This window comes from Punica granatum, chromosome 8 (genome assembly GCF_007655135.1).
Source record: "Punica granatum isolate Tunisia-2019 chromosome 8, ASM765513v2, whole genome shotgun sequence".
Classification (NCBI taxonomy): Eukaryota; Viridiplantae; Streptophyta; class Magnoliopsida; order Myrtales; family Lythraceae; genus Punica; species Punica granatum.
The window spans coordinates 4,541,222-4,567,929 of record NC_045134.1 but is presented as its reverse complement, the minus strand read 5'-3'; the positions used below and the strand labels follow the sequence as shown (position 1 = coordinate 4,567,929).

At 40.2% G+C, this 26,708-nt stretch overlaps 3 protein-coding genes across 4 annotated transcripts; 2 read left to right on the top strand and 1 right to left on the bottom strand.

The window, feature by feature from the left end:
• Positions 1-4,260: 4,260 nt before the first annotated feature.
• On the bottom strand, positions 4,261-8,004 carry LOC116188937 (phytosulfokine receptor 1). Its single transcript, XM_031518390.1, has 2 exons — positions 7,873-8,004; positions 4,261-7,745 (listed from the first exon to the last, which is right to left on the bottom strand). Exon 2 carries the CDS (start codon positions 7,572-7,574, stop codon positions 4,503-4,505), a length of 3,072 nt encoding a protein of 1,023 aa, XP_031374250.1. The 5' UTR covers positions 7,575-7,745; positions 7,873-8,004; the 3' UTR covers positions 4,261-4,502.
• Positions 8,005-18,318: 10,314 nt separating this feature from the next.
• On the top strand, positions 18,319-24,159 carry LOC116187038. Its single transcript, XM_031515617.1, has 6 exons — positions 18,319-19,543; positions 22,291-22,346; positions 22,442-22,672; positions 22,852-23,143; positions 23,252-23,448; positions 23,698-24,159. Exons 1-6 carry the CDS (start codon positions 18,491-18,493, stop codon positions 23,849-23,851), a joined length of 1,983 nt encoding a protein of 660 aa, XP_031371477.1. The 5' UTR covers positions 18,319-18,490; the 3' UTR covers positions 23,852-24,159.
• A 288-nt stretch (positions 24,160-24,447) lies between these two features.
• On the top strand, positions 24,448-26,665 carry LOC116187040 (TIMELESS-interacting protein). 2 transcript variants are annotated; one of them, XM_031515620.1, is made up of 5 exons: positions 24,448-24,816; positions 25,040-25,162; positions 25,756-25,855; positions 26,040-26,152; positions 26,229-26,665. In XM_031515620.1, exons 1-5 carry the CDS (start codon positions 24,496-24,498, stop codon positions 26,523-26,525), a joined length of 954 nt encoding a protein of 317 aa, XP_031371480.1. In that variant the 5' UTR covers positions 24,448-24,495; the 3' UTR covers positions 26,526-26,665. The 2 variants fall into 2 exon arrangements, with proteins under 2 accessions (XP_031371480.1, XP_031371479.1); XM_031515619.1 differs by having other exon boundaries at positions 26,028-26,152.
• Positions 26,666-26,708: the final 43 nt, after the last annotated feature.

Here is a 26,708-nt window from a genome sequence, read left to right as displayed (position 1 = left end):
AACAAAAAAAACTTTTTGAACCAACCTGATACATTATTAAAACTTTTTGGACCACCAGTGTAATTTACCCTTAATTTTTTAACTCATAATGAATTTTAGACAATCCAAATCAAGTGCCTTAATGATGCTCATTGCATTTTCTTTTTCATTATTTATGGATCTATGATTATAGAGGGTCACAAGAGATATCATTAATGGGTGGCCAAAACGAGTTGGTGTACTTGTCATGCTTAATAGTTAATTAGTGATGACAACAAGCCTTCATTTGTTCCTTCTTCTTTTTTAATAAAAGCTAAATTATTCAAAAAAATATTACGGTACCTTGAAGAAGGCATTCATTCATCCGAGGATTGATGTGATAATCCTCAACCCGATGATCATCTCCTACTTTGCAAGAGCCAAGTAGCGATGGTGTCACAAATCTCCTCCTCTTTATCGCAAAATTTTTAATAAGAAAATATCACCAAATTAAATGATCTATGATATCTCCATTCGTCGTGACTCGATAAAAGCCCATCGAAACATTTTACAATCAGATGCACGAAGAAAACAGTTCAGATCGGCCGTACAGTATCCAAAAAACCTAACCTCGAAGTCAAAGGTCATGGTAAGTTTTAAATCCACATCTGTTATTACCGTATTTTTTTAAAAAAAAATCAATAGTACCTATAACTTCTCACGATAATCTTATGGCCTACAACTTCTCTCTGTCTTGAACCACATTTGATTATCAATTCAAGGACTTTACTTTATTCCATCAATACCTAAAGAATCCGCATTTGTCCCAAAAGAAATCTTGTTCATCCAATGGGACATTAGCATGTAGCTTTTACCCAATGGGGCAATGATCATCTCACATTGGAAAACCATTTCCATATTAAGCAATCATGCATAACATTTTAAGATTTTCAAGACCCACTTTTGTAGTGGAGAAAACATAGCTTAATTTAATATTATTAACTTATTGGACTTTCCTTTTTGGCAACGAAAGTTTCCAAAGAAGAGTCTACTTTTGATTTATTCCAATACAATGTATGCTATAGAAGTGCGTATATTAATTAGAATGAGCAATACAATTTGAATACTGATGTCGAGGCAAACGGGCATGGACCATTTGTGCACTTCAATTGGCTTTACGCTAGTGGTCACTCGGGCAGTATACTCTTGATCTAATTCCCACCCATCTTTTTATCGAATCTCTGTAAGCTATATCAAGTCGTACACTGTATATGTGTCTAAACGAGGCATTCTTGGTGAAACGATAGAAGCGAATGTTCGCGTACACCGTAAAACGACTTCTCGCTATATTTGGTATAGTTACCACGATAAAATTAGAGTCATCATAAGAAGATATCGAGAATCATGGCGCAGTTGTTATTTCTTTACTCTTTCCTTGTATATTTTCATGTTCAGCACCGTGTATAATCTAAGAAGATATCGAGAATCATGGTTATATTGGTTAGACATGTATCATTTAAGTTGTAGAAAATTGTCTGTTTTAATTCAGTTTCGGGAAATACAAGTCACCCACAGAATTTCAAATCCTCAGATCGATCAACAAGATTATTAATTTTTCGCAGAAAATATAGATGACTAGTTTTCAAGCTCATTTCTGTTGACTTCCATTCCAATTTGTATGATTCAAATCCATGCACGTTCAAGTTCAAAGTACCACATTCACGAGATACACGAAGACATTAAATGGTCCATATATGTTCAGGACTTTGCCGTGGCAGGAAGATAAGTCAAATTGATTTCCTCATAGTACAATATGTTCACTCAATAGTCATGATGAGTACCTCTCACAGTATACGAATGTAGTATTAGGCAAATTTACGTGTTGGACGACTTTTCGCGAACCATTTATATGCTCGACTTATACTCTATAGGCATTTAATTATCGCCGCTTATAAAAAGGTTACTTTTAATTTGGTATACCAGGCTATATATATGTCTCCATCTTATTTATTAACAATATAATAGTCGGCAAAACTCAACAAATATATCGGGGCCGAAGAAGAACGGAATAAGGTGTAGAAATAAACTTTTCTTTACGTGGAAAAAAATTATTGTAGTAATATATAATATTATGTAATTCAATGAAAATATAGAGGTAATAGATTTGGTGAAATCACGGGTGACATTATGTTTCACAAAAAGCTTAGATTTCATTTTTATTAGTAAAATCGTTTCTTATGGAAATAACTAGGAATTAAATTCCATCCAACAAAAGGAATAATCAGACATGAAAAGACCCTTCAAATTGAAGGCATATTGGTTGTCTCCAAATAAAATATGTCTACCCAATGCAATGAGATTCCCAAAGTTAATGGATCTTTGCTACTAGTCCGAGGGAAATAAATTAAGAAAAATCGATTGGGCCAAAAATTATTTTTGAATTTTTCTAGAAAGTGGTGTTGATTAATTTGCAAAATGCAAAGTCAAATGTTTTCATAATGGCATTCTCTAAATTCCATGCCATTAACTATTGGTCGAGCTAGGATGAACAACAAGCAACAATTTCATAAAAAATTGTTTATGCAGATCAATCTCTCGTGATGCGGAAGTAGAGTTTGCGACCCTCTGACATTGGCTTTAATTCCTCATCGTGATTATGGATATGATTGGTGTGTTTGATTTTAGAGTTGAGTTGAGTTGAATTGAATTTTGATTTTAATTTATTTGTAATGATTGTAATGTTGAATTATGAGAAAAAGTGTGAAAAGGTAATGATTAGTTGAAAGAATTTATTATTAAAAATTAAATTGAATGGTTAAAAAAATGAAGAAAAATGAAAATGTAATAATTATATTGTTAATTTTTGTTGTGTTGTGAGTAGAGTTAAAGTTAGAGTTAAAATCTTAAAACTAGACTACGAAATCAAACGGACAGATATAACTCTCATTATGATACCTCTCACTCTGAAATATCTCAACAGTGGAATCACTTCAATATATCCAAAAATAAATAAAAAAATAAGAAAACTGTGCCGAGCATTGATCCAAAAACCAACTGCTTTAGCAAGGCTCGCATACAAAAAACTATGCATGAACTAACTTCCACGTAATCCTTTTATTAAAATTATTCATCTTCCGTTTCTCGTTTAGTTAGTGGGACTTAAGATTTAAGGATAAGTATGAACGAACTAATCACCTCCAAAAAGACCCTTTTGATGGGTCATGACCCATAATTTTTAGTAGTTATAATATTTTTGTTTTGGGAAATTCTAACGCGATTTTGAGTCATAATGACACATTCGGTATATCAGTTCAAGTATTTAGTATTTCAATTGAAGTGTTTAGTACTTTTACTATTCGTAATGAATTATATTAAATACTAGACATTTGAACTAAAATGTTAAACGCTTGAACTGAAAGTAAAAGTAATAAGTATTTATACTATTACCGAGTACTAAAAGTATTAGACCCTCGAACCGAAGTATTACGCTTGAGCTGAAAGTAATAATGCGTTCATTACTTCGAATCCTTCTGGAAACCCTTTTGTTCGGCATGTAAATGGATGCAAAAGAAGAAGAATATCCAAAATTTGAGTCCTTTTCTAGCTAAAGAGAATTCTTTTCTAAGGAAATTCCATATTCTTTTTTTTTTTTTTTGCCAGAAACATGTCAGTTTGAATGGTTGAATTAACATCTCCATGGGATTGATTTATATCGAGTAAGTTTGACAATACAAAACTACATAAAATGTCAAAGGCGAGAACGAAAGCTTTGATTTCGAGCGGGAAAAATGATGTCACGGCACACAATAGCCGAAGTTGACTCGTCCCAGTCTCCGCCGATTGGATTTGAACTTGGAATTCTTGTACCCCTATAGCGCTCACCATCAAGTTGGATCCTCTACTACAGTTCCCGTTTGCTCAATACAATTTGATGCAATTTTTTCTTCCTCGTCTTCCTCTGTCTCTCCCTTCCGGATCACAACGCTTGATCGTGAGACACGAATACGTGTCCGTAATAAAATTATCGGACTAGTTGATCAATTGCTGAACAACAGTCTACTCAAAGCTGGGAACGGACTTACGACCAGTTCCGTCTGTCAGGTTTAGGATATGTGACCTCCGCCTCTCTGTTGATGCATAGCCCTGACCCTGATTCAGCAGTGTATGGTATAACTAGTTGAGATGGCATAATATCGATCGCTTATGCTGCATGTGGATGCCCCGAGTGACCGGCATCGATGATTGAGCCTCCTTAGCAGTTCAATTTGCAGATAGAAAGTACAGAACGGAGTCATCGGGAAATGATGATAACAGATGTACAGCTCCTCTTATTCATACACCTTTGAAGAACAACATTATTTTACAAGCAAAGGAAGCAAGAACTAAAGAAGTCAATTGGTTCCTTTCGGTTAGATAGCTTTCTGTTATTTACAGAGCGAAAAAAAAAATGATTGACTGCAACATTTTTCGGGTAACAATTGGAGGAGGGGGGGGGGGGGAAAAGGTTCAAAAAAATTCCCTGAATGTACATGAAAGTTTCGATGCTAGCAATCGCTGTCGACTTTCTCGAGCCAGGATACCAGCAGCTGAGTCAAAGGCCTGTCTTTGGGGCTATTGTTCAAGCAGCAGCAGGCGATCTCGAAAACTCGCAAGATTTCCTTATCGTGCTGCTTCCCGTAGATGTTCTGATCGAAGACCTCTCCTTCTCTGCCATCCCGCTTCATCTGAATCACCCACGATATCAAATCGCGGGACCCTTTCGGCTTGCAGATGTCCATTGGCCTCTTCCCCGTGAGAAGCTCTAGAAGGACGACACCAAAGCTGTATACATCACCCTTGTAAGTAGCAACTGAGGCCTGCCCATACTCGGGTGGGATGTAACCCAAAGTCCCGACGAGGTCTGTGGTCACGTGAGTGTCATAGGCGCAGATCAGCCTCGCAAGTCCAAAATCAGCCAAGTGGGCCTCAAAGTCCTGGTCGAGAAGGATATTGCTCGTCTTTATGTCCCGATGCAATATATGAGGCTCGCATGATTGGTGCAAGTATGCAAGACCGCTGGCAGCCCCACGGGCAATCTTGAGCCTCGTGGACCAGTCCATTTTGGCGGGACCGTCTGGTTTCTCGTGCAACCAGTAGTCCAAGCTCCCATTCTCCATGTAGGAGTAGATCAGGAGCCTCACCTCTCCGTCCATGCAGTAGCCCTGCAAGGGGACGAGGTTCGGATGCCGGGCCCGTGAGAGGGCTTCAACTTCGGCCTGGAACTCTCTTTCCATCTGCCCGCAGTCACCAGAGAGCTTCTTGATCGCAAGCTTGCTTCCATCAGGGAGGGTCGCCTTATAGACCATTCCGAACCCGCCGCACCCAACTATGTTCTTTTGTTCGAAATTTTCAGTAGCCCTCGAGATATCCTCATACAAGAGCTTCTCGTCAGTGCTCTCCATGTGTTCGAACATGACCAAGAGCTGGGATTCTTGCTCCTTGATATCGCGATTGCAATAACGGCCCTCTTCCTTCTCAGGATCAACCTCTCCTGGGTTATGTGTCCGCCACACGATCAAGATCATGAGGCCGAGAATGAAAATGGTCCCGACTACTACCCCGACTGCCATACCGACAATCTTCCCGCTCCTATTGGATTGATGGGATGTCTTGGAAGACGCATTCCGGTCTTGGTCTGCTGGGCACGGTGGAGCATGATCTCCACAAAGATTTGTCCCTTCGAAGCTCGAATTAGGAAAAGTCGCAAACTGAGTCCCGATTGGTATTGGTCCCCAGAGGTTGTTATGAGCGACAGTGAATTTTGAGAGGAAGTTGAGCCTTGTCAGAGAGGATGGGAGCGTTCCGGAGAGATTGTTGCAGGACAAGTCCAGAGCTTCCAAGCTTGTCATACCTGATAAGCTATCGGGAATCGATCCCGACAGGAAATTATTCCTGAAATCGAGGATATGGAGCTTCTTCAGGTTCCCGAACTGGGGCCAGATTGAGCCACTGAGGGAGTTGTAACCCAGGTCCAGTGTGGGCGGCAGGTTCAGGACTTGATTGTACTGCAAGCCCCTAGCACTCACGTTCCGTTTCATGAAGAGCGGGAAATCGGGAGAGGGCTCTTCCAGTGAGATGTTCCGGTTAATCAGGCTTGGTAGGGAAGTGATCTCCTTTGGGATCTCGCCTGTGAGAGAATTGTTCGATAAATCAAGGTAGAAGAGGGACTGAAAGCTGCCAAACCATGATGGAACAGGACCGCTGAGCCGGTTCCAGGAGAGGTCCAGCAGCTGGAGGTTCGTGCTCTTGTTAAGCCACTCAGGGACCGGACCTTGGAGCCGGCTGTTTGCAGCGATCAGGACTCTTAAGTTCGGAAAATTCAGGGTCGAGCCTGCCGGCAATAGCTCGTCATAGAAGTTCCAGGTGAGGACCAAGTAGGTCAAATTCCTGCACTGTTGAAGGATCCCAAGAGCAGAGGAGAGGTTCGTAAGGCTCGAGTTCGAGAGGGACAAATACACCAGGCTCTGGAAATTCCCAAAAGTGCTGGGGATTTCACCACTGAAGGAGTTCCTTGCTAGGTTTATGTTCCTCAAGCTTCGGCATTCAGGGAGATTATTGGGAAGGGGCCCATCAAAGCTGTTCGAACCCAGATCGAGGGACCCAAGGCTCGTCATGGCCGTGCAGTTCAGGTTGATACTGCCCGCAAGGGAGTTGTTCCTCAGGTTGAGGAACACGAGTGTCTCGGAGTTTGACAGGGAGGACGGGATCGAGCCATTGAATCCATTCGAATGGCCAATGAAGTACTGCAGGCTCCTCATGTTCCCGAAAACATCGGGTATGTTTCCCAAGAACATGTTCAGGGATAAGTCCAATTTGACAAGGTGGGAGAGGTTACCTATCCCGCTGCTCAACGGACCCGCAAGCTTGTTGTCCTGGATGAGAAACCGTGCCAAGCGGCCTAGCCCGAAGATGTCTTCCGGGATGCTGCCAGTAAGATCGTTAGTGCCCAAGCGTAGGTCCTCCAGGAGCCTACAGTTTCCCAATCCCGGAGGAATATCGCCGGAGAAGTAATTCACTGAAAGATTGAGAAACCGAATCCGAGTCGAATTGGCGCAGATTCCTACAGGCAGGGGACCGGAGAACGAATTCTGGGATATGTCAAAGAACTGAATCGACGGCAAATAGATGCTTGCCGGGACCGGTCCTGATAAATCATTGTAGCTCAGGTCGAGAGCCTCCAAGTTCGGAAGCCGGAGCACCGAACTGGGTATCCCTTTTTGTAATGAATTGCGAGAGAGATTGAGCAACCTTAGCTGATCCAAATCGCCAACTGCCGAAGAGAGGTTGCCGATCAACCTTCTGCTGCCGAGAACCAGCTGAACTACTCTTTCCGACCCGGAAGCCCCGTCTGATAGCCCGAGAGAAGCCGAGGAGTTGCAGGACACGCCGGGCCAATCGCAGCAGTTGGTGGAGGAGTTGCCACCCCACCCATCGATGCCGGACTCGAGCCCCTTCATCAAGTCCTGGAGGGCCCTGAGATCACCGGCATCGCAGGTGAGGCTCTGCGAGTACAGAACCCTGAACTGGAGGCAGAGAGCTGCGACAATGATTATCAAGCACAAATTTTGAACACCCATATGAAGCAGAGCAGCTCGAAATCAAGAAACAGAGGGTCGACGGATGACGACACAGACAGTCTTAGAACAACAAAACAAAAAACAGAAGAAAGAAACAAGTTTTGCGGAAGCCCATGTTGAGGAAGGGAGCTCCAGGGCTGGGCTTCAATGGCGGCTGGCTGCTGCCATTTCCTGTGAACAAAGAGAGGAATAAAACAGAGGATGTGGAGGGAAGAGAGAGAGAGAGAGAGAGAGAGAGAGAGAGCGAGAGAGAGAGGGGAGAGGTGGGCTTTTGACTTCAAGACGCGCTTACGGCTACCTTTTATGTACGGGTAAGGTCTGAATATATTGAATTAATGAAACCAATTTGCTTCCATCTTCCTTCTTCTTCTCTCTTACTTGCATTCCAGCTGTTGTTTTCTTCTGACTTTAGAGAGAGAAACGGAGAGACAGAGAGAGTAAATGGGGAGCTCTTGGGGTTAGGTGCGATGGCCAGTTATAAATGAAAGGTGAGAAGATGGGAAAAGAGAGACTAGAGATATTTTCGATAATTTCTCGAATACTCGAAATATAGCAGTTCGGTACTTATTTTTACAGTTCGATCATGTCAAGTTTAGATAAAGTAGTGAGTCACGGAAATGAAACTTTAGTTTTCCGTTACCGCATCTAGTTCTTATCTTAATTTCGTTCGATGAGCATTAATCAACATCGGCCGTCAACCGGCGACCGGGCCGTCTAACTATTGGAGAAAACTACAACTACGTATGCGTGGGACTAGACAGGGGCAAAGCAAACAGTTGGTCGGGCTGAGTATATAGTAAACCAGACTTTTCCGAGAGAGGCGTGTATTGAGACCTTAAAGTCATACATTAACGGTTGTGACAATCTTTGAGATTTAGATTATATGCGGGAAAAGTCAACTGTTTGAATGGCGGCACGTGGACGACGTCGTATCGTCTAAATCCACGCCGGGCCGTCTCGTAATTTTGTTTCTTTATTATCCAATTTCTTAATTTTTGCGTCGGTTGCTTTATTATTTGAATAATAAAATACAAATTAATAATCTCTTTCCTCTTGGCAGAGTAATAAAAATAAAGATAATGGGATTGGATCTCAATTTTGGCAGTCTAGTGTATAAAAGAGGGGAAAATGTTGAGATGCAGTGTGAAACGGTAGGCAATAGCTTCTTCAGTCTATTTAAGGATTTGGAATCAAATAGTAAAACCTCTCATGTTCGGCACGTCAAGCAATGTTCCTTGATCAAAATGATCATGAACCTGATCATGCCGGGAGCATCGCTTCATTTGCTGACCCCGATGAGTATTTTGGTTCACATCATATGTACGTGAGAATATTAAAAGTTTAATAATGATTAAGATTAATATGTTTCACGAGACTCGAAATGTGAACTCCGATAATATATTATTCGGCGTATATCGGATACATAAATGTTGTTGGGAATTAAGAATTTCAATTGCTGGATGAAGGTTTTTTTTTTCTGAATTGCTTTGACCGGCATTGAGAGGATAATTAAATTGAAGAATAATTTGCAAAGATCAATTTGAAGGGGCTGACTAGGTAGAAATTAATTAACCACACCATACTGGAATTTTCATCACTCTGGCAAGCTAATTTTAATTTAATTTATACATTTATTTATATATTTATTTATGAATGATCGTCAAAGTCAAACCATGAAATTAAAGTACAAGCTGAAAATAACAGATTGTGACGCTTGATTTGAATAAAACGGCAAATAAAGTACAAAGAAAAAAGTTGTCCCTACAGCTATTGAGCTAAATGGTCTCAACTTCCAACAGAAAAACAAAACCAGGATATCGTATTTTCCCAATCATTCCGACTTAAAAGAATTTTAACAATCATAGTTCCAGACTTCAATCTGTGTGATGGGAGAACGATCAGTTGATAGCATTTGAACACACAATATGGTCAGAAATTGCTTTCGATTCTTTGTGAACCCTTCGTCATCGTTAACTCGGGTTTTCAGTATCCGTAAAATGTCTTGTTTCCAAGTTTGGCGCGGTTTGACATTAGCTAGAATACATATATATCCAGTTAGATGGCAGAGATGGATACAAATCAAGGGTCCAACATGATATATTATACAGACAAGAGCTTAATAATTTAAGGAACTGGGATTGGAATCTCAATTTAATTTAATAATTGCATAGTCAAATTTGAAATGGAAATATCTGCAAATTTAACCAAAAAAATTAGTGAGAAGGTCAGGGCACCTTTTGGTCATATATTTATGAATAAATAATTATTTTTTATAGTATGAATAAAGAATTATAATAACAAAGGGAAAATAAATAAAGTCAAATGATGAAATGTTAGGCCGGAGAATTTCAAAGCACAGCCTGGTCCCTACTTCTTAAGGTCTAACCAAACCTCGTGCGTCTCCAGTCATAATCGAACATATCTCTCTCCCCTTATACCGTCGAAACGAGATGAACGGCTTTAAAATCTCACAGCACTTTCGGACACGGTTCGGAAAGTCACGAACAATGTGATACAATCAAAACACCTGATCGAACTATACATGGTACACGTTTATGATTGTTTCAACAACAAAACCATAATTTTTTTTTTTGTCCTGGGGAGTTTCTTTTGTGATTTTGATAAACTCTTTTTTTGGTACATAATTACCAAAGAAACTTATAGTCAATGATGGCAGGCCCATTAGAACCATCTGAAGAGCTCCAAATGTACGCATGAGGAATTTGATTCTATTCATGTTGACTATAATAAAAGAAATAAAGGGGCTTTCATAGTCTGTATATATATATATATATAATATGTTAAATGCATTATATCTAAATTACATTAATGTTTTTACTTTATCTTCTTCTTCTTTTTTTTAAAATTATATGAACAGGAGGGAACAAGTCAAGCCCAACTTGGACAAATGCCTTTGTTTCTGTGTCATTGTACTTTTTTAGAAAATTCGTGTTTCATTTAGTTTCGCAATTAAAATCACAAAAATTTTAATTTTAATTTTAACTCAACACATTATATAATAACAATATATATTTCTCAAGTAAAAAATTTTAACTTTAATTTAAACTCAAGACACTACATAATCATTTATCACTTTTCACAATTAAAATTAAAATTACTTTAACTCTGAAACCAAACGCACGATCGGTGTCTTAGAGATCTTTGTAGAACATAAGCAGTACAAATAAACAAAATAGTTTTATTTATGAATAATTTGGTTTTTCTTTATTAATATCAAAGATCATGGTGGGAATTCAAGTAGATGCTTGGAGTTGGACGGACGACATCATTTGTTGACTAGCTGCCATTTTCAAGAACTCCTAATTCAGGAAATTAAACAGTTGTTTAGAAGGTAACCGGTACGCCGATCTAATTGCCGAACCCGGAGGCAATTGTTCGAGATTGTCAGAAAATATTGAGTGAATAATACACAATCAAGTGCATGTGTAAAACTATACCCCGAATAACAAGTGTCCCACTACATAACTCTATCTTCTTTACTTTATACGTGTCATATGTGGGTGCAGTTTTAATTGTATATTACTCATCTAATATTTTATCATTGTTCGAAGGAAAGATACGTCTACATAGTTTGTAGTCAGGAATCAATCAGTCATTTAACACGCACCTACGCAACATAGTGCACATTCAGTTGTTTTCTCTTCTCGGGTTAGTCTGCGTTTTTTATCACTGTACTATTGTTTACACCTATTTTCCGTATTTCGTGATCATTGATGAACTGGGACGTGTAATTAGTCATTTCGATAATTTTCCCAGGATTTGGGAATGTGCTGGTCCATAATTGAGAAGGCGGGCCGTGAACATTATAGCACGAACCGGGTCGGATTGGAGCCCAAGTCTTGAAGTCAGGCTCATATTTTGAAGACAAGCCCAAGACATACAAGGGGAAGCCCGATAGATCAAACCTAGCAATGGCAGCTCAACATGAAGAAATCCATATGCTTGGGCGTGTATGTTTAACAGAGGCGGTGGAGGGAGAAATCGTTGTGACAGGCGAATATACTCGCGATTCAAGTATGTGATATTCTCGGAAGTTTCGAGCTTAGATGATAAACAAGTCGGATATCTCTCTGATATATTTTATTATTTTAATTTTAGGTAAGTTAGATAGTTAATTTTCTATTTGAATATTATTCAAATAACTCAACAATCAAACTCATATTTTTCACATCTTTCATTTATCGCACTTTATTTATTTTTGCACTTTCGTTTCCTTGCGCTTTTGTTTACCGCACTTCCTTTCGTTGCACTTTTCATTCCATTTATCTTTTTCCCTTCAATCGATTTCCCGTGAATCAAGGAAAATTTGTTCTTGGAACTTCTGGGCGTTCAAGGTGATGGCCTCATCTTTCTTCGGCACCACTTGCCGAAGTTTATCTAAAGATCGGGTTTACTTGCATCAAGATCGGGTTCACTTGGATCAAGTGGACTTTCTCAAGTCAGAACTCAGCCTTGTGAGTTGGTTGTTGGCTGAGACTTAATTAAGCAGGCTCGTGGGCCGCTTAATTATGTTCGGACTTGTGCTCGTTCGTAAGTAAATAATCAGTAAAGAATTTAAAGCGGCTAAGTCCCCGAGCCATGAATCGTCTGAAGCGCACTTCCAATTTGAATTAAAAACATAGCCGCTGTTCAATCCCGTAGACTTTTAAGGCCGTGGCACGCGCTTTGTTACAATTGGGCCAGCTAGTGATACGTCGATATAACTTGGAACCGCTTCCTGACATGTCTGGAATTTTCCTATGTATTGCCAATTTGGTGCCTTGACGGTTTTTGACGTGAACAACTATAATAGGAAGAAATGTGTCCTGGTCCCTTCCCGGACCTTGCTACTGAAGATTATGCACAACCCAACAGCAGTGACCCATCTTTGTTATCTGTTCTGGACTAATTCTCGAGGATTCCCGGGTATGGGAGTACAAAGGCAATCAATAACCGGGTCACGCTGATACATGAGACTGCCAACAAGGACTGTTAAGACGAACTAGTTATCCCCGAGTTTTCCCATCAAGAACATGTCTTTGAATAAAGACATTAGGTCAATGAGTCTCTTTTACAGAGACAAAAAAAAAAATAAATTCAAATGTTGCAATAGTTTCTTGTAGATTTGCCTGCAGCCAATAGCGTTGGGAGTCCTGCCCGGCCCAAGAGAATGAGCCGCCCAAACTTTCTACGAAGTCGAAAACGACCAAATGTTGGCATGTTCTATCATAAGAAACATTGAAAGATTCACACATGTTCATGAATGTAATGTAAATGCGGGAGATAACTCAACTAAGACTCACACCGAGCACGAATACGTCTCGCTGAGACTGACAGCTGCTGCGTGCTTTCTGTTATCGTTGCTGGATCAGCTACCGCCGAGCTTTGCTTGGACTGGACATGGAGTTTGATTGAGACATTGTTGTGTACATCTTCCTTCCTAGAGTAAGGCACCTGAAGTTGAGCACTTCCTAGTGCTCGATCGGTTTATTTGTAAGTGCAGATAGAAGAAAAGATACATGCAGTACTCCGCAGGGCGAAACCGTTAGGACCGTTACAGAATGTGAAACCGATTGTCCAGATCGATGGTCACCATGCTATGATGGACGCACAGGCTTCATGGGCCTTGGCAGCCATACATACATTGATACTTATAGTATGGATACACGTACACCTACACGAATATGAGATTAGATTACCCCTTTGGAAAAGGGCCGCTTGTACTCTAGCCCATATAACCTGATCTTGCCATGATATTATCTTAAACAATTTTAAACAGTCTTAAACATCTTAAACGATGAAAACCGGTCCAACCCTGTAGGGTGGTTTTCCCTACTTGCAAGGGATCCACCCTTCTCTTTCTTTCTTTCTTTTTAATTTTCTTTTTAATATATTTTTTTCTTTTTTTAAATTTCTTAATTTAGGTTTATTATACAAACTCTTTTCCGATGTGCACCACCTCATATCTGAAAGATCAACGGATCTGATTAAATTTAGGCATGAACGGAGTTAGTCCACTAAATGATAAAACTCACTCGATTATGAATTTTAATGACAAGACTCAAATATATGATTTTACTTAAGTGAAACAAGTGTCGAATTACCTAACATCAGCCCATATTAATGAAAAGTTTATTTCAATTTGTCACTAATTTAAGTAGCTTCGTTTTATTTGTGGCATCATATTAGAAATGTCCTTATCTTTTTCCAAGAAAAGTAAGGTTATATCAGCATACTGACTGAGAATAATTTTCACTTAGGTATGGCTATAACCATATGATGGTTTTAACAAATTTCGAACCTAACTTCAAGCAAATTTCGTCCATTTAAAGTTAGTAAGTTAAGTCCTATTATATTGTGACCGTGATTTTCTAATTAGAGACATTAAAATTTTAAACTAAGATTAAATTGGAGAAATGTTTGTTTTTATACCGTATCAAAATTAATAATTAATATAATTTATTGGAAAAATCTAAATCATCTACTTGAGAGGGCTAGTATGGGTTTCCTTACCCATGCGGACCCATCCTCTTTCTTCTTCTTCTTCTCCTTCTCCTTCTCCTTCTCCTTCTCCTTCTCCTTCTTCTTCTTCTCCTTCTTCTTCTTCTTTTTATATTTAATGTAATTGTACAAATTTATTAGAGAGTATCGCTTGATATTCGAAAATCCAATGTGATATATTAATCTAAGTTCGAGCAAGGTCCACTGTGGGATCAAGTGCACTCTCTCCAATCACAAGTACCAAATCACCTAAAACCAACGCACCTAGGTAAAAGTCTAATCCAATTAATCTAGATTCGAGCAGGATTAGTCCACTAAGGAATAAAGTTCTCTCTCCATTCACAAGTACCAAATGACTTAAATCAACGTATGTAGGTTACAAGCTTATTTCAATATATCACCAATATAAGAAGTATCTTTTTATTTGTGACCTTAAAAATATCATTTTTTTCGGTGACGCAACTTTACACCAATCTTTTGACTGAGATTAATTCGCGTGACTTGGCCGTGATAACGAGATGGCTTTCGTGAATATCGAACGGTGACTGCATGAAAAGTTTGTCGACTTAAAATTAAGAGGCTAATTAAGCCCTATTATATTATAGTAATGCTTTTCTAATTAGAATCACTAAAAATTCAAATTAAATTAGTGGGAAATAAATATTTACTTTTATACCTTGTGAAATACTTTTAAGCATAATTTTTTAAGAAAATTGAATTATTTAATCGGAAGTTCATAATTTTTTTGTATGAGTAGTTTTATTATTGGTTTCACTTAACTTTATATTGGTTATTATACAAATTATGATAAGCTCAACAATGGAAGAAAATTTTTTTGACCCGCAGCATCACGTGGGTACTACTCGGTAGTTGAGATTGATTTGATATCCAAATGTGTAAAAGCTATCTCGTCCCAAACGCTATCTTTTTTCAAATTTTTCCGATGAACTCGGCCCAATCACTATTTACAATCAAAATAGAAGTTCTTCTTTTCCCGACTTTCGGTTAGAAAGGAAATTCATGAATGAAATCAAATGAGATATGAGTAAGGAAGTGCGTGTACCATCGGGACACGGTCCGTCTCTTCTTTCGCATGGCTTTTTCTTGGTCCAAGTTTGGTTTTCTTCCTCTTCTACCGTTTAAGTCAAGTTAATTAGCATCGACAAGTTTGAATATTTTAGTTTTTTTCTTTTTTGCGAGAATTCCTACATGAATTTCATAAAAGAGACCCGCAGTTAATCCACTCCATGAGCCTTGAACGATATTCGCGGAACTTGGTAGCTCGATTAGAACTGCGTACTTGTCAACCAAAAAAAAAAAAAAAGGCCAAACATTTCTTGAGAAAAAATGTTATGTGGGTATTACTAGATTACCCGCTTTAAATTTTTTGTGTGACGCCTGCTCGTCCAGCATTGTTTGGATTCAAAATTCTTTTTTAACTCGACTTTACTTATCTTTAATTTAATAACACAATTATTATTATTTTTTAATTTTTTAATTTATTTAATTTAATTTTTAATATTAAATTCTCTCAACTATTTATTACTTTTTTTTTATAATTCAACAACACAATCATTACTTTATGTTAATTGTCTATTATTTTTTCATACTTTTTTTCATAATTTAACGACACAATCATTATCAATAAATTAAAATTAAAACTCAACTCAACTCAACTCAACTTAACTCTAAAACCAAACACATTTTCAGATTTTATTGGTTCAGTTAAATTTAAGAAAATCAAGTGAACTTATTTTTAGGATTATATATATATATATATTCCCTTTAGTCAGGGTCCATTGCATTGATTGAAATTGAAGATCATTTCCTCGAACAGAAAAACTCCATTCAGAACCAAAAATCACGCCCTCAAACCCCTCACGCAAGTCACGGCAAGACAATTTGCCAAATTGCTAACGGTTAATTCCAATTCGCCACCTAAAGTTTTCTTGCAATTTCATAATAACCCCTTCTGATGTCAGTCTTTTCCATTTGTTCCCCGTAATCTAATAATGAATTTGCATGAGCATCATCGCGAAGGACGGACAAGAAAGCAATGCATTGCCATCGGACGAAATTTACAAAATCACGAAGTCGAGGGACTTCTGATGAACCTTTATAAAAGCCGTCGCCATGCCTTTGTCGCATGACATAGCAAAATTACAAAGTAGAAGGGGCATTTAGTAACACATTGTTTTCTGAAGATAGAGATAACTCTTTTTCACCCCTTCTTTTCTTCTTAGTTTACCGCATATAATAGTTATACCACGTGGTATGTGCAATTGAATGCAATTTCCGAGAATTACGTTGAGATAGTCCACTAAATATATAAATTTACCTGTGTCAAACTGACCATTATGAGATATGTTTGAGTGGAGTGGACCTTGTAAAAGCAAAGAATTTTTGGAATCGGCCACCTTCCACTTAATCTTGAATGGATCAAAACCAAAAACACGCATCACTAATGAGTTAGCTTTTCCTTTGACCTAATCACCTAATTATCACCCGAAAAAACGTCATCAGCAGCCATTTGTACTCACGAAAAAATCAGCAATTTGATTTTTTCGTTGAGGATTACGTTAGAGACCTCAGTAAAATAAATAATAAAAAACTAATTGCCAAAAAAAAAAATAGCAAAGGTTACGTAGGAGGAGATAGAGGATAGAATCGGTCCTCTCCCGTGCATCAAATAATTAGTTATGGAGCACAACCGATTTCAGCCGAAGTGTATGTAACTTTTCAGTTGCCAATATAGACGGGTGAAACCGAAAACCTAGCCGAACGGTCACTCGCTCGGATAACTAAAGCGCCGATGAGCGGGTGAGTTGGGTCATGGCCTTGTCTTTGTAATTGAGCTCGACCACTCCCGGTCCATGGTTGGGATAATGTAATCAATCACGAGCATATTCAGTCATAACGGCTTTGATCGGCGTCGATAAATAAAAACGCATATCGCATTCTTTATACGAAATTATCAAAAGATTTTCCCCTTATTCCAATTTCATCAGTGATTGTCTCGACGCTTGTGCTTATCTTAATATATTTTCTGAATTTGGCCGAGCCTAATTTAACAACTCATGTCACAAAGTACACATTAAGAACATACATTAATGATTTTGATGAGAAAATCGAGAGTTAGCGAAGATTGCGTAAAGGTCGGGGCCCGCGTGAGATAGTGAATCTTCATTGGTGTCTGCCGGCGACGGAGATTTCGGTGGAGGATCGACCGCCGGACTGAGTCGTGACATATGACTGAGAAAGGCCTTCTATGGCTGTACGTGTTTGACCTCTTCCCCAGTATATCCCTAATTTCCTTTTATTATCTATCCATATTTATAATAACAAATAATTATATATAATAATTATTCTTCTGACTTCTCGCGCAGCTACATCGTAAAATACCGTGCAATCTCCTGTTGCCACGTCATTAACTTATATAGCCTTCTGACGTCGTCACATCGTCAAAATATCGATCTTTATATGTTAAGAATGTTTTTAACTTGTCAAAGAAGTATCTTTGATAAGTAATTCTCATATATATTGTTTTAACATGATATTTTCACAATTTTTTGTTAATAATTATATATATATATAAATATTAAGGAACTTTTTATATAAAGAATTCTTATTTATATTATCCTAAAATAATGTATCAATACTAAAGAAATTTTTTTACGTTACGATTATATGTAAGGAAATATCTTTTATAAATATAAAATCTCATATATATTGTCCTCATGTTATATATTCATAGGAGATTTTTTATATATATACGTTAACAAATTTTCTTTTGTAAATAGTTTCTTTTATTATAAGTCAGCTCTTCATGCACTTTTTTGACATCATATATATCAAAAGTTTTTTTTTTAAATTACTTGGTCCTGCATTTATTGTATTTTTTAATCTTACATGAAATTAGTTATATGAATACTACGATCTGAATTTATATTAATTAATCATATCGCACTTTATATTTTAATGCTTCATCTAATTTCTTCTAATAAAAAAATCTACAAACTATTTTTTCCCATGAGATCAGAGTTTTGGGTGACTAATCTTTATCCGAATATCGTTTTGGCCACGAGATGCTTAAGAGGATTTCAAACCCTTTTCGATTAGCCGAAAAACTAATTACTTCCGGTAAATACCTGAAAAATTAAATTGATTAAATAAAAAGGAGAACAGAAAAAACTTAAACCCTCCCCCCCCCCCCCCTCTCTCTCTCTCTCTCTCTCTCTCTCTCCCCCTTGTATATATACCGATCTCCATTAAACCTCCCCTTCCCGTTTTTAACGCTCCTTCTCCACTCCCTCTTCCCCCCCTTTCCATTGCTTTCTTCGCTTCCCCTTTTGTCCTCTACCTTCCCTTGCCAACAGAGCAATCTTCCATTTCCTTGGATTTCTTGTCGAGGTAACATGGAGCTGACATCCAAGGGCAATCACCAGGCCGCGGCGGAGAAGCTCGCCGGCGCAGACGAGCTGCTGCCCAACATGGAAACCGGAGCGAAAAACTGCAACGGACCCGCCGACGTATCCGATCGTGGCAGTCAGGAAGATGGGTTCTCTGAGGTGGTAGTCGGGCAAGAGATGGATAACCGGGATGATCGGCGGGAGGAAGAGACCGTCGCCGTAGGTGTGCCGAAGGCGGCCGGCGAGCAGCAGCAGAGGATCACCGTGATGCAGCCCCATTCACTGCTCCCAAAGCCGGAGGCGCCACGGGGATTCTTTACCGCTCCGCAGCCGGACGACGATGCGGCGATGAACCGGTCGCAGTCCCTGACGGATAGCCTGGCTGTGGACATGCCAGCGATCGGGAAGTACATCAGGGACCGAAGCAACAGCTTCTCCGCAGCGATCGTGAGGAGGCTGTCGTCCCTCAAGGACGGGAGCGGCGACGAGTACGAGCCCGATTCGAAGCCCGACGTAACGGAGATCAACCTCTCCGGACTGAAGGTGATCGTGAAGCTGAAGACGGAGCCGGAGAAGGAGCTGAAGGGGAGGATCAGCTTCTTCTCGAAGTCGGGGTGCAGGGACTGCAGGGCGGTGCGGAGCTTCTTCCGGGAGAGGGGTCTGAGGTTCGTGGAGATCAACGTGGACGTGTACCCCCTCAGGGAGAAGGAGCTCGTGGCGAGGACTGGGAGCTCGGCGGTGCCGGCGATATTCTTCAACGAGAAGCTACTAGGGGGGCTGGTGGCGCTCAACTCGCTGAGGAACTGCGGGTTGCTGGAGCGGCGGATGGAGGAGATGCTGGGGGGCAAGTGCCCGCCGGAGGCGCCAGCGGTGCCCGTGTACGGGTTCGACGACCCGGAGGAGGAGGCGAAGGACGGGGCGGTGGCGGTGGTGAGGGTGCTGAGGCAGAGGCTGCCGATACAGGACCGGCTGATGAAGATGAAGATCGTGAAGAACTGCTTCGCCGGAGCGGAGATGGTGGAGGCCCTCATCCACCACTTCGACTGCGGGAGGAAGAAGGTAAGCTCAAAGCTCCCCCCCAACGCCATTTCTTCTACTGTATCCGAAAATCAATGAGTCCCCACTAATCAGTTCGAATCAATGGCGGTTTTTGCCTTAAGATTCTCTGTTGATTGATGATGACATGGCGGCATTTAATCCCTGCCGTTGAACCCGGTGTCTTTGAACATCAGATTTCGTTGACTTTGACCCTTTTCCGCGAATCCCACGATCACTCTCTCCACTTACCAACATAATCCTTCCTTAACCCCTAGACCATCAATTACCTAAAAACAGTCGATTTTCTGTGCGGTAAAGGCGACATTTTTTTTTTCGACCTGCCGGAAAAGTGACATTTTTCGATGATGTTTGATTAAAAACGACCCGAAGCGTTTTATAAGATAAACAGATATTAGAAAGGGCTCATCATCGATTAAAAGAATGAACTTTCGGCGTCAATATTTTTTTAAAAATTTTTAAATTTTTTATTTCTGCCTGTGGAAGGATGGGGTTTAATCTGTCAATTAAGGGGGCATTTATTGTGGAACGATATAGGATCCTTGGTTGTGTGTAGATTTAAGTATACACCGTTGACTGGCAACCGTTTGGGATGAAAGAGTTAATGCTGCTTGAAATGGATTATTTTGGTAATGAGTCGTGGCTCGCGGGAAATTCACAAGCTCGGGTCCGTTGTATGGGGTTACAACTCCTCGTATTACAAGGGGCTGTCACCTTATCAACGTATGGTCCGGTCCTGAGACCGACGGGTTCTCCCGTCTCCATGGTAGGACAGAGGGTGTTTATTGTAACAGTCTAATACGGAAAATCCACATTGGGTTATAACAATATTTGTGCTTAGATACTTATTGGTCCATTTTCTTAGGACGGCCGACATCAAAGGATTTCTTTTGGGAAAATGCCATTGCCAGTTCTTAAACTTTGACATTTTAAAGTATCACTCCTAAAAAATTTCAAAGTTGAAGATTACTCCTCGAGATTTGTTATCTTTCAAATAGCAATCCCTCAACTCCTCTGGCCCGATTTGTGGTCATTTATATCAGAAGGTCCAGTTGCTGGACTGTTACCTCCAATTTCACAATTTAAAATATTTCATTAGCCTCTGAGCCCTCGCACGGGCATTCGAGTTATTTTGATAAAGAAGAGGCATTTTTTGGGGGGATTTACATTTTTCATACATGATGACTAGCTTGGGGGTGGTGTGGTTTCTTTAATTCGAAAGCTCATGGAGTGACATTTTATATGAATCAAAGTTGGGGATGACAGTGATATTTTTTTATTTTAGTTTCTTAATTTATTTTCTTGTACTGTCTGCTGTTTCCCTTTGTGTTCTTTTGTATTTTAGCCTGCCAATAGAGTTAATGATGACTCACATGCGCGGTAGTATGATAGCTTGGAGGCAACCAAACTATAGTCCCCTCCACCTCGTTTTACGAGTTCATAAGCTTAGATGTGACACATGATGTTTTTTACTCGCTAATTAATCAAAATCTTGTTTATCTCACTAATTTTAATCATTATGTCGTGTTGAGGTTGCTTTGCTCTAACGGTCTCGTTATTGCTGCATCGTTTAGCAACTTTTACCTACTTTAGTATTAAAGAACAGGGAGCTCAACAATTAATACTGTGTCATCTTCATGCCACTGTTTTTGCTTTGTTTGATTAGGGACAGGGAGTTGAGATTTAGATGGGTCGGTAAATCTCCAACTCTCCTGCTTGGTTCCTAAACTTGATATCGTCTTATTTTGTTCCTAACTCATTGTTTGCATCGAGTTGATGGCAATGCCGTAGCTTTTCACCCTGTTTGATGACATTCTCCTTATTGGGGCGACGGACGTTAGTAAAGGCTGAAACTTTTGGCACATTGTTCCCTAGAGATGTTTCCGGGATTCATATGACTTTGCCGTGAAAGAAATTAGAGGAAAGGGGTCTCTGATATATCTTTAGCAGAGAAAGCTCATCTCCTTTTCTAAAGATCCTAATGATTCATAAAAACGCGCCCAATAATTCATGTTTGGTGACTGCTGACTTATCCCTTCCTTCCCTCTGCTTTACTGATTACCAAAAGGTTTGAGCTTTTCCAACCTTTTATCTGGATAGCCAATTGTGGCCACTCCCTTAAAGCCAAAGAAATTGGAAGGGCTATTGAAGAGGCCTAACAGCATGTGATGATATTATTTTGTATGCATGAAATGAATGAAGTCATCAAGACTTAAAAGGATTCTTTTGAATTTTTGTCGGCCAATGGTTTGTTTAACATAATAGCCTTCATCTCAGGGAGTTTCTTATTCTTTGGATTTGAGCATAAATAATCTTCCGGGTCTCGGTTCTCTCGGTTATTTACTTAGAACATCTTGGAGTATTTGATGCAGAAAGGAAACTATCTGCATAGCAAGACTCTTGAAATATCAACCTGATCTCTTTCCGGCTGATAAATGATATTTTACGTGCTCAGCGAGTTAAACAGAGTGTGGCCTGCAGATTAGTTTGCCTGAATCGTATAATAGTATCTCGTGAATGTCATTCGTATAATAGTATCTCATGAATGTCATTCATTTATGCGTTACGTACTCAAATGATGGCATACCAATGGGCTTTTAATAATCACAATGCAGAAAAATACAAGCTTTTGTTGGTTGAAATGGACTATACCCAGCATGAATTTTTCGACTTCTGGAAATGCTTGCTGTTGTTATTAGTACCCTTAGTTTGAGTTTATTTCTGACAGTATTGCATCATTATGAATTCAGGCTATAGAGATCGGGAGGCAGTTAGCGAAGAAGCACTTCATACATCACGTTTTTGGGTAAGTCGATAATCACTTAATTGACACCAAGCAATATCATGGTTGATTCCTTCTTATCCAAGTTTCAGATTTTCTTGACCTCCGTCCGATTGTAGGGAGAACGATTTTGAAGATGGGAACCACTTCTATCGTTTCCTCGAACATGAACCCTTCATTCCTCGGTGCTTCAATTTCCGAGGATCTACCAACGACAACGAGCCCAAGTCTGCAGCTCTAATTGGTTTGAAAATTACAAAGATAATGACCGCCATATTGGAGTCCTACGCTTCAGATAACAGGCAGCATCTTGATTATGCAGCGATAAGCAAGAGCGAAGAATTCCGTAGGTAGGATGAACGGCTCTTCTTTACCTTATGTACTCCAATTTCATAATTCATTTGAACGAAAGATGCTCGATATAAGCACCTCCTTATAAGCTTGGAGCCTTTAGGAGGAAAATGATCATTCGACCATGTAAACTGCAGCATAGGTTATATTCTCAAATTGTGATGATGATCATGTGCAGATATGTGAATCTGTCTCAAGAGCTTCATCGGGTGGACCTAACTACACTCTCACAAGAGGAAAGGCTGGCCTTCTTCTTGAACTTGTATAACTCGATGGTCATTCATGCGGTTATCAGAGTAGGGCTTCCCGGAGGCATCATTGACCGTAGATCCTTCTACTCTGACTTCCAATATGTTGTTGGAGGGCACCCCTACTCCCTTACAACGATAATAAATGGAATATTAAGGAACAACCGAAGACCCCCTTACTCATTGGTCAAGCCCTTCAGCAATGGAGATCCGCGCTTAGAGGTTGGTTCCTCTGATAGCTCCTCGTCGTGGAATTCTACCTATATGTTATCATAGGATAGCTTGAATGCTTAAACATGCTTTAAACCATTTTTTCGTGTGATTTATCAGCTGACGCTTCCTAAGGTGAATCCTTTAATACATTTCGGTCTCTGCAATGGGACCAGATCGAGTCCACCGGTAAGGTTCTTCTCACCCCAGGGAGTTGTAGCTGAACTTAGATCTGCTGCAAGAGAGTTCTTCCAATCCGATGGAATGGATGTGCAATTGGATAGGAGGACAGTTAAACTCACTCGAATCATCAAGTGGTAAGAAATACGATCAACTTTTCTGTTCCTTGCTGTTCAAGAAAAAAGCCCATCCCGCATTGGTTCTTTGTTTAAACATGTTTCTTCTGTTGAAGGAACCTGCAAAACTGTTTTCCTATTACTGGGAGACAGCTTACTTTTATAAAAGCAGAAAACTGAGACAGTTTCAAGGCAGCAAACACGGTATAACCATTCTAAGTTACTGAGATCCACTCAATTCTTAATACAATACTTATTCGCCTGCAACAGGTATAGTTCCGATTTCGGGCAGGAGAAGGAAATCCTGCGGTGGGTCCTCAACTACTTGGATGCAACAAAAGCGGGTCTCCTTACACACCTCCTAAGCGATGGCGGCCCTGTTAGCATAGTGTACCAAGACTATGATTGGTCTGTAAATTCCTAAGTTTTTCCCGACAAATTGCTTCCATTTCCTTCACAACCAGAAGGAAAAAGGAGAATACAAAGAATGTGCAAATAGGTGTGTGTATATGTCTAAAATTTTCCGGAAACTTTAGTACCCTCCATGAGATGTACTCGAGCACTTGGGAGACTGTCTCGGGTTGAACACGAACACCCTTTGTCAAACTGAAGTATGTTATATGCTTCCCGGTTGCGTGGTCCCATCTGAAAAGTGTCGAGTCATTCTGTATTTGTTCGTGTGGCAAAGCAAGTGAAATAAAGTAGTTCTTCAGAAAAATGGTAAAATTTGCCCATTTGAAGTTTCGAACCGGAGATCTCCATTTCTAGTAATTGCTAACTGAACCCTCAATTTATTCTTATTTTGCGCTGCGACTCCTCAACTATGTGATCATTACACTTCGCCCTTAATTTCTTTGAGAAAAAGGTCATGCGTCCCAGTTAATTTATGGGCCGAGGCCCAAAATGCAAGGTGGGCCTCGCGGCCCAATTATCAGTTTTCCCTCCGGCGCAGATTGTCTTCCCGCCAAAACTAAAGAGAAAAAAAAAAATTTTTAAAAAGAGAGAGACAGAAAATGATAAATTGATTTGAGCAGAATCTCACCTTATCGGGGAAAGTGGACAGAGAAGATGGAGACGGGTGGGAGAGCCGCGCCGACGGGCTGCTACAAGTGTGGCCGGCCGGGTCACTGGTCCCGTGACTGCCCTTCCGATCCGATCCGGAGCCCTAGCTCCGGCAATCCTCCTCCTGCATCTTCTTCTGCGTCGACGTTCAGAGCTCCTGTTACGGCTTCCAATGGCAACTTCGAGGAGAAATCAGCGAGTAAGCCGAAGAAGCTCCCCAGGAGCAGGCCCAAGCTGACGCCTGAGCTCCTCCTTTCTGATGACGGCCTCGGCTACGTCCTCCGCCACTTCCCCCGGAACTTCAAGTACCGCGGCCGCGGCCATGAGGTTTGCTGCCCACTTTACCTGCAATCTTTCATGAGAAGTGATGGAATGTAAGATCTGTGCGATTGCCTGAACGAATAGTAGTGAAAATCTTCGGAACAGATTTGGCTTTTGCAATCTTCTGTTTGTTCGGTGGTGAAGATAACAATTTATAATCAGTAGGAAGGCAATTAATCTGGAGCTGTTCATCTTGAGAGTCTGAAATCGATCCGTTGGGCTTTTGCAGGTCTCCGATTTGGGGAATCTAATTGGGATGTATAGGGAATGGCATTCTCATCTGCTTCCTTACTACTCCTTCGATCAGTTTGTTCATAAGGTGGAAAAAGTTGCTGCCACAAATCAAGTGAAGGTATTTGCATTTTCACATAATTCAGGATCTGTTGGCTCTACTCCTTGTGGTGGCGAATCACGACAGCTCTTATATTCGTTGTTTGATTTATGTTCCTCATCGTGAAATTCTTCTATCAAGGTGAACCTATGATATCCCAAATGAATTGCCATTCATCGAATAGTAATCTGGAAAAGTTTGCATCTTATTAAGTCGGGCCTCTATCATCTGATCTTCCTGCGTTGTCGAAAAACTTTTTTGACTAGGTCTTCTTCGCTCGATAAACATGGGTCTATAGAATAATATCTTGTAATTCGCATTGCCTGCCCGTTAATTCATTCAATTGGCAACCAACCTTGTAGCTAATCGATAGTAGGTGCTGAACTTTCATCGCATAACATGCTTTCCCAAGAATGTCTCTTTTAATTGCTGACTGCTGGTATCCATTTTCCTTGAGAATTATGTTCGTGAAATTGAGTTTTAATGCTGAACGGTCTTCTCAAATTGGTTTCTGTGTTTCGGTTGTCAAAGTATTATAGTGTCGTTCTGTATTCGTGTCCATGGCATTACGTTACAGCGGCGCATCTATGTTTCATGAGCTTTGCTTCCTGCAGAGATGTATAAGAGAACTAAGAGATAGAGTTGCCCATGGAGGGGATCCGACGAAACTGCACGAGCCACCAACTGAGGATGATATTCCAAATAATGACCAAGGTACGCACATAAATTGCTACCTATCGCAAACAGAGCTCACCAATTTCCAGCCAAGAGATCAAATTTTCAGTTTTGAACCAAGAGTATTACTAGATGTCCTGGTAGTTCCAATAATTGATACTTCACCTATGTTTTTACTGCAAAATGATTTTTCTGGCAATCTGTATCTCAGTGCCTTCTGAAGCAACGAACATGGAGGAACCGAATCAACACGACAAAGATTCACCTTTCGAGAACCATACTGTTGATGACATGCAAGAGGGCATTTTCAATGAGATCTTCGAGCAAGCTATCGAGGTGAATGTTCAGCCTCTCTCCCCCTTTCTATTGCTGCATCTCCGGATAAGCTGTACACGAATCAAAATTTCTGCAGGATCCATCACCAAGCTTGCCGAATGATATTGTTGCTGCTGTTGTGCCTCCCGCCCAGAGTCCCATGGAAGCAACACCACATCAGTCTTCTGGCAATGTTGCAGGTCTGCCCGACGCGACCCTTGTGCCTCCTGAGCAGAATACTGTGGAAACAACGCCACATCAGTCTTCCGGCAATGTCGCAGGTCCGCCCAACACGACCCATATGTCGGAAGAGTGGAAAGCTCGAATGGAAGCTAACAGATTGAAGGCATTGGAGAGAGCCGCTTCCCGAGCCCGACAATTACAGGCCGCTTGACTCCTATTGTGATTCATTTTCGTACTACATTTACTGCTAAACATTCCCCCCCTTGTCCCTTTAGATCTACCAGAATGTTTGTCCAGTTTAACCTGGCATGAAACATGGAAAATTATGTTTTTAAGGTCTCGTTCGATTTACTATTGTTAGAATTTTCTTTTACATTAGATTGGTAGTGTTTCT

Coding starts and splice junctions, on each gene's coding strand:
- LOC116188937 (XM_031518390.1), bottom strand. CDS start 7,574: ATGGGTGTTCAAAATTTGTGCTTGATAATCATTGTCGCAGCTCTCTGC.
- LOC116187038 (XM_031515617.1), top strand. CDS start 18,491: ATGGAGCTGACATCCAAGGGCAATCACCAGGCCGCGGCGGAGAAGCTC. Junction 19,544..22,290: donor TCGACTGCGGGAGGAAGAAG/GTAAGCTCAAAG, acceptor TTATGAATTCAG/GCTATAGAGATCGGGAGGCA. Junction 23,449..23,697: donor CTCACTCGAATCATCAAGTG/GTAAGAAATACG, acceptor CGCCTGCAACAG/GTATAGTTCCGATTTCGGGC.
- LOC116187040 (XM_031515619.1), top strand. CDS start 24,496: ATGGAGACGGGTGGGAGAGCCGCGCCGACGGGCTGCTACAAGTGTGGC. Junction 24,817..25,039: donor ACCGCGGCCGCGGCCATGAG/GTTTGCTGCCCA, acceptor GGGCTTTTGCAG/GTCTCCGATTTGGGGAATCT. Junction 25,163..25,755: donor CTGCCACAAATCAAGTGAAG/GTATTTGCATTT, acceptor TGCTTCCTGCAG/AGATGTATAAGAGAACTAAG.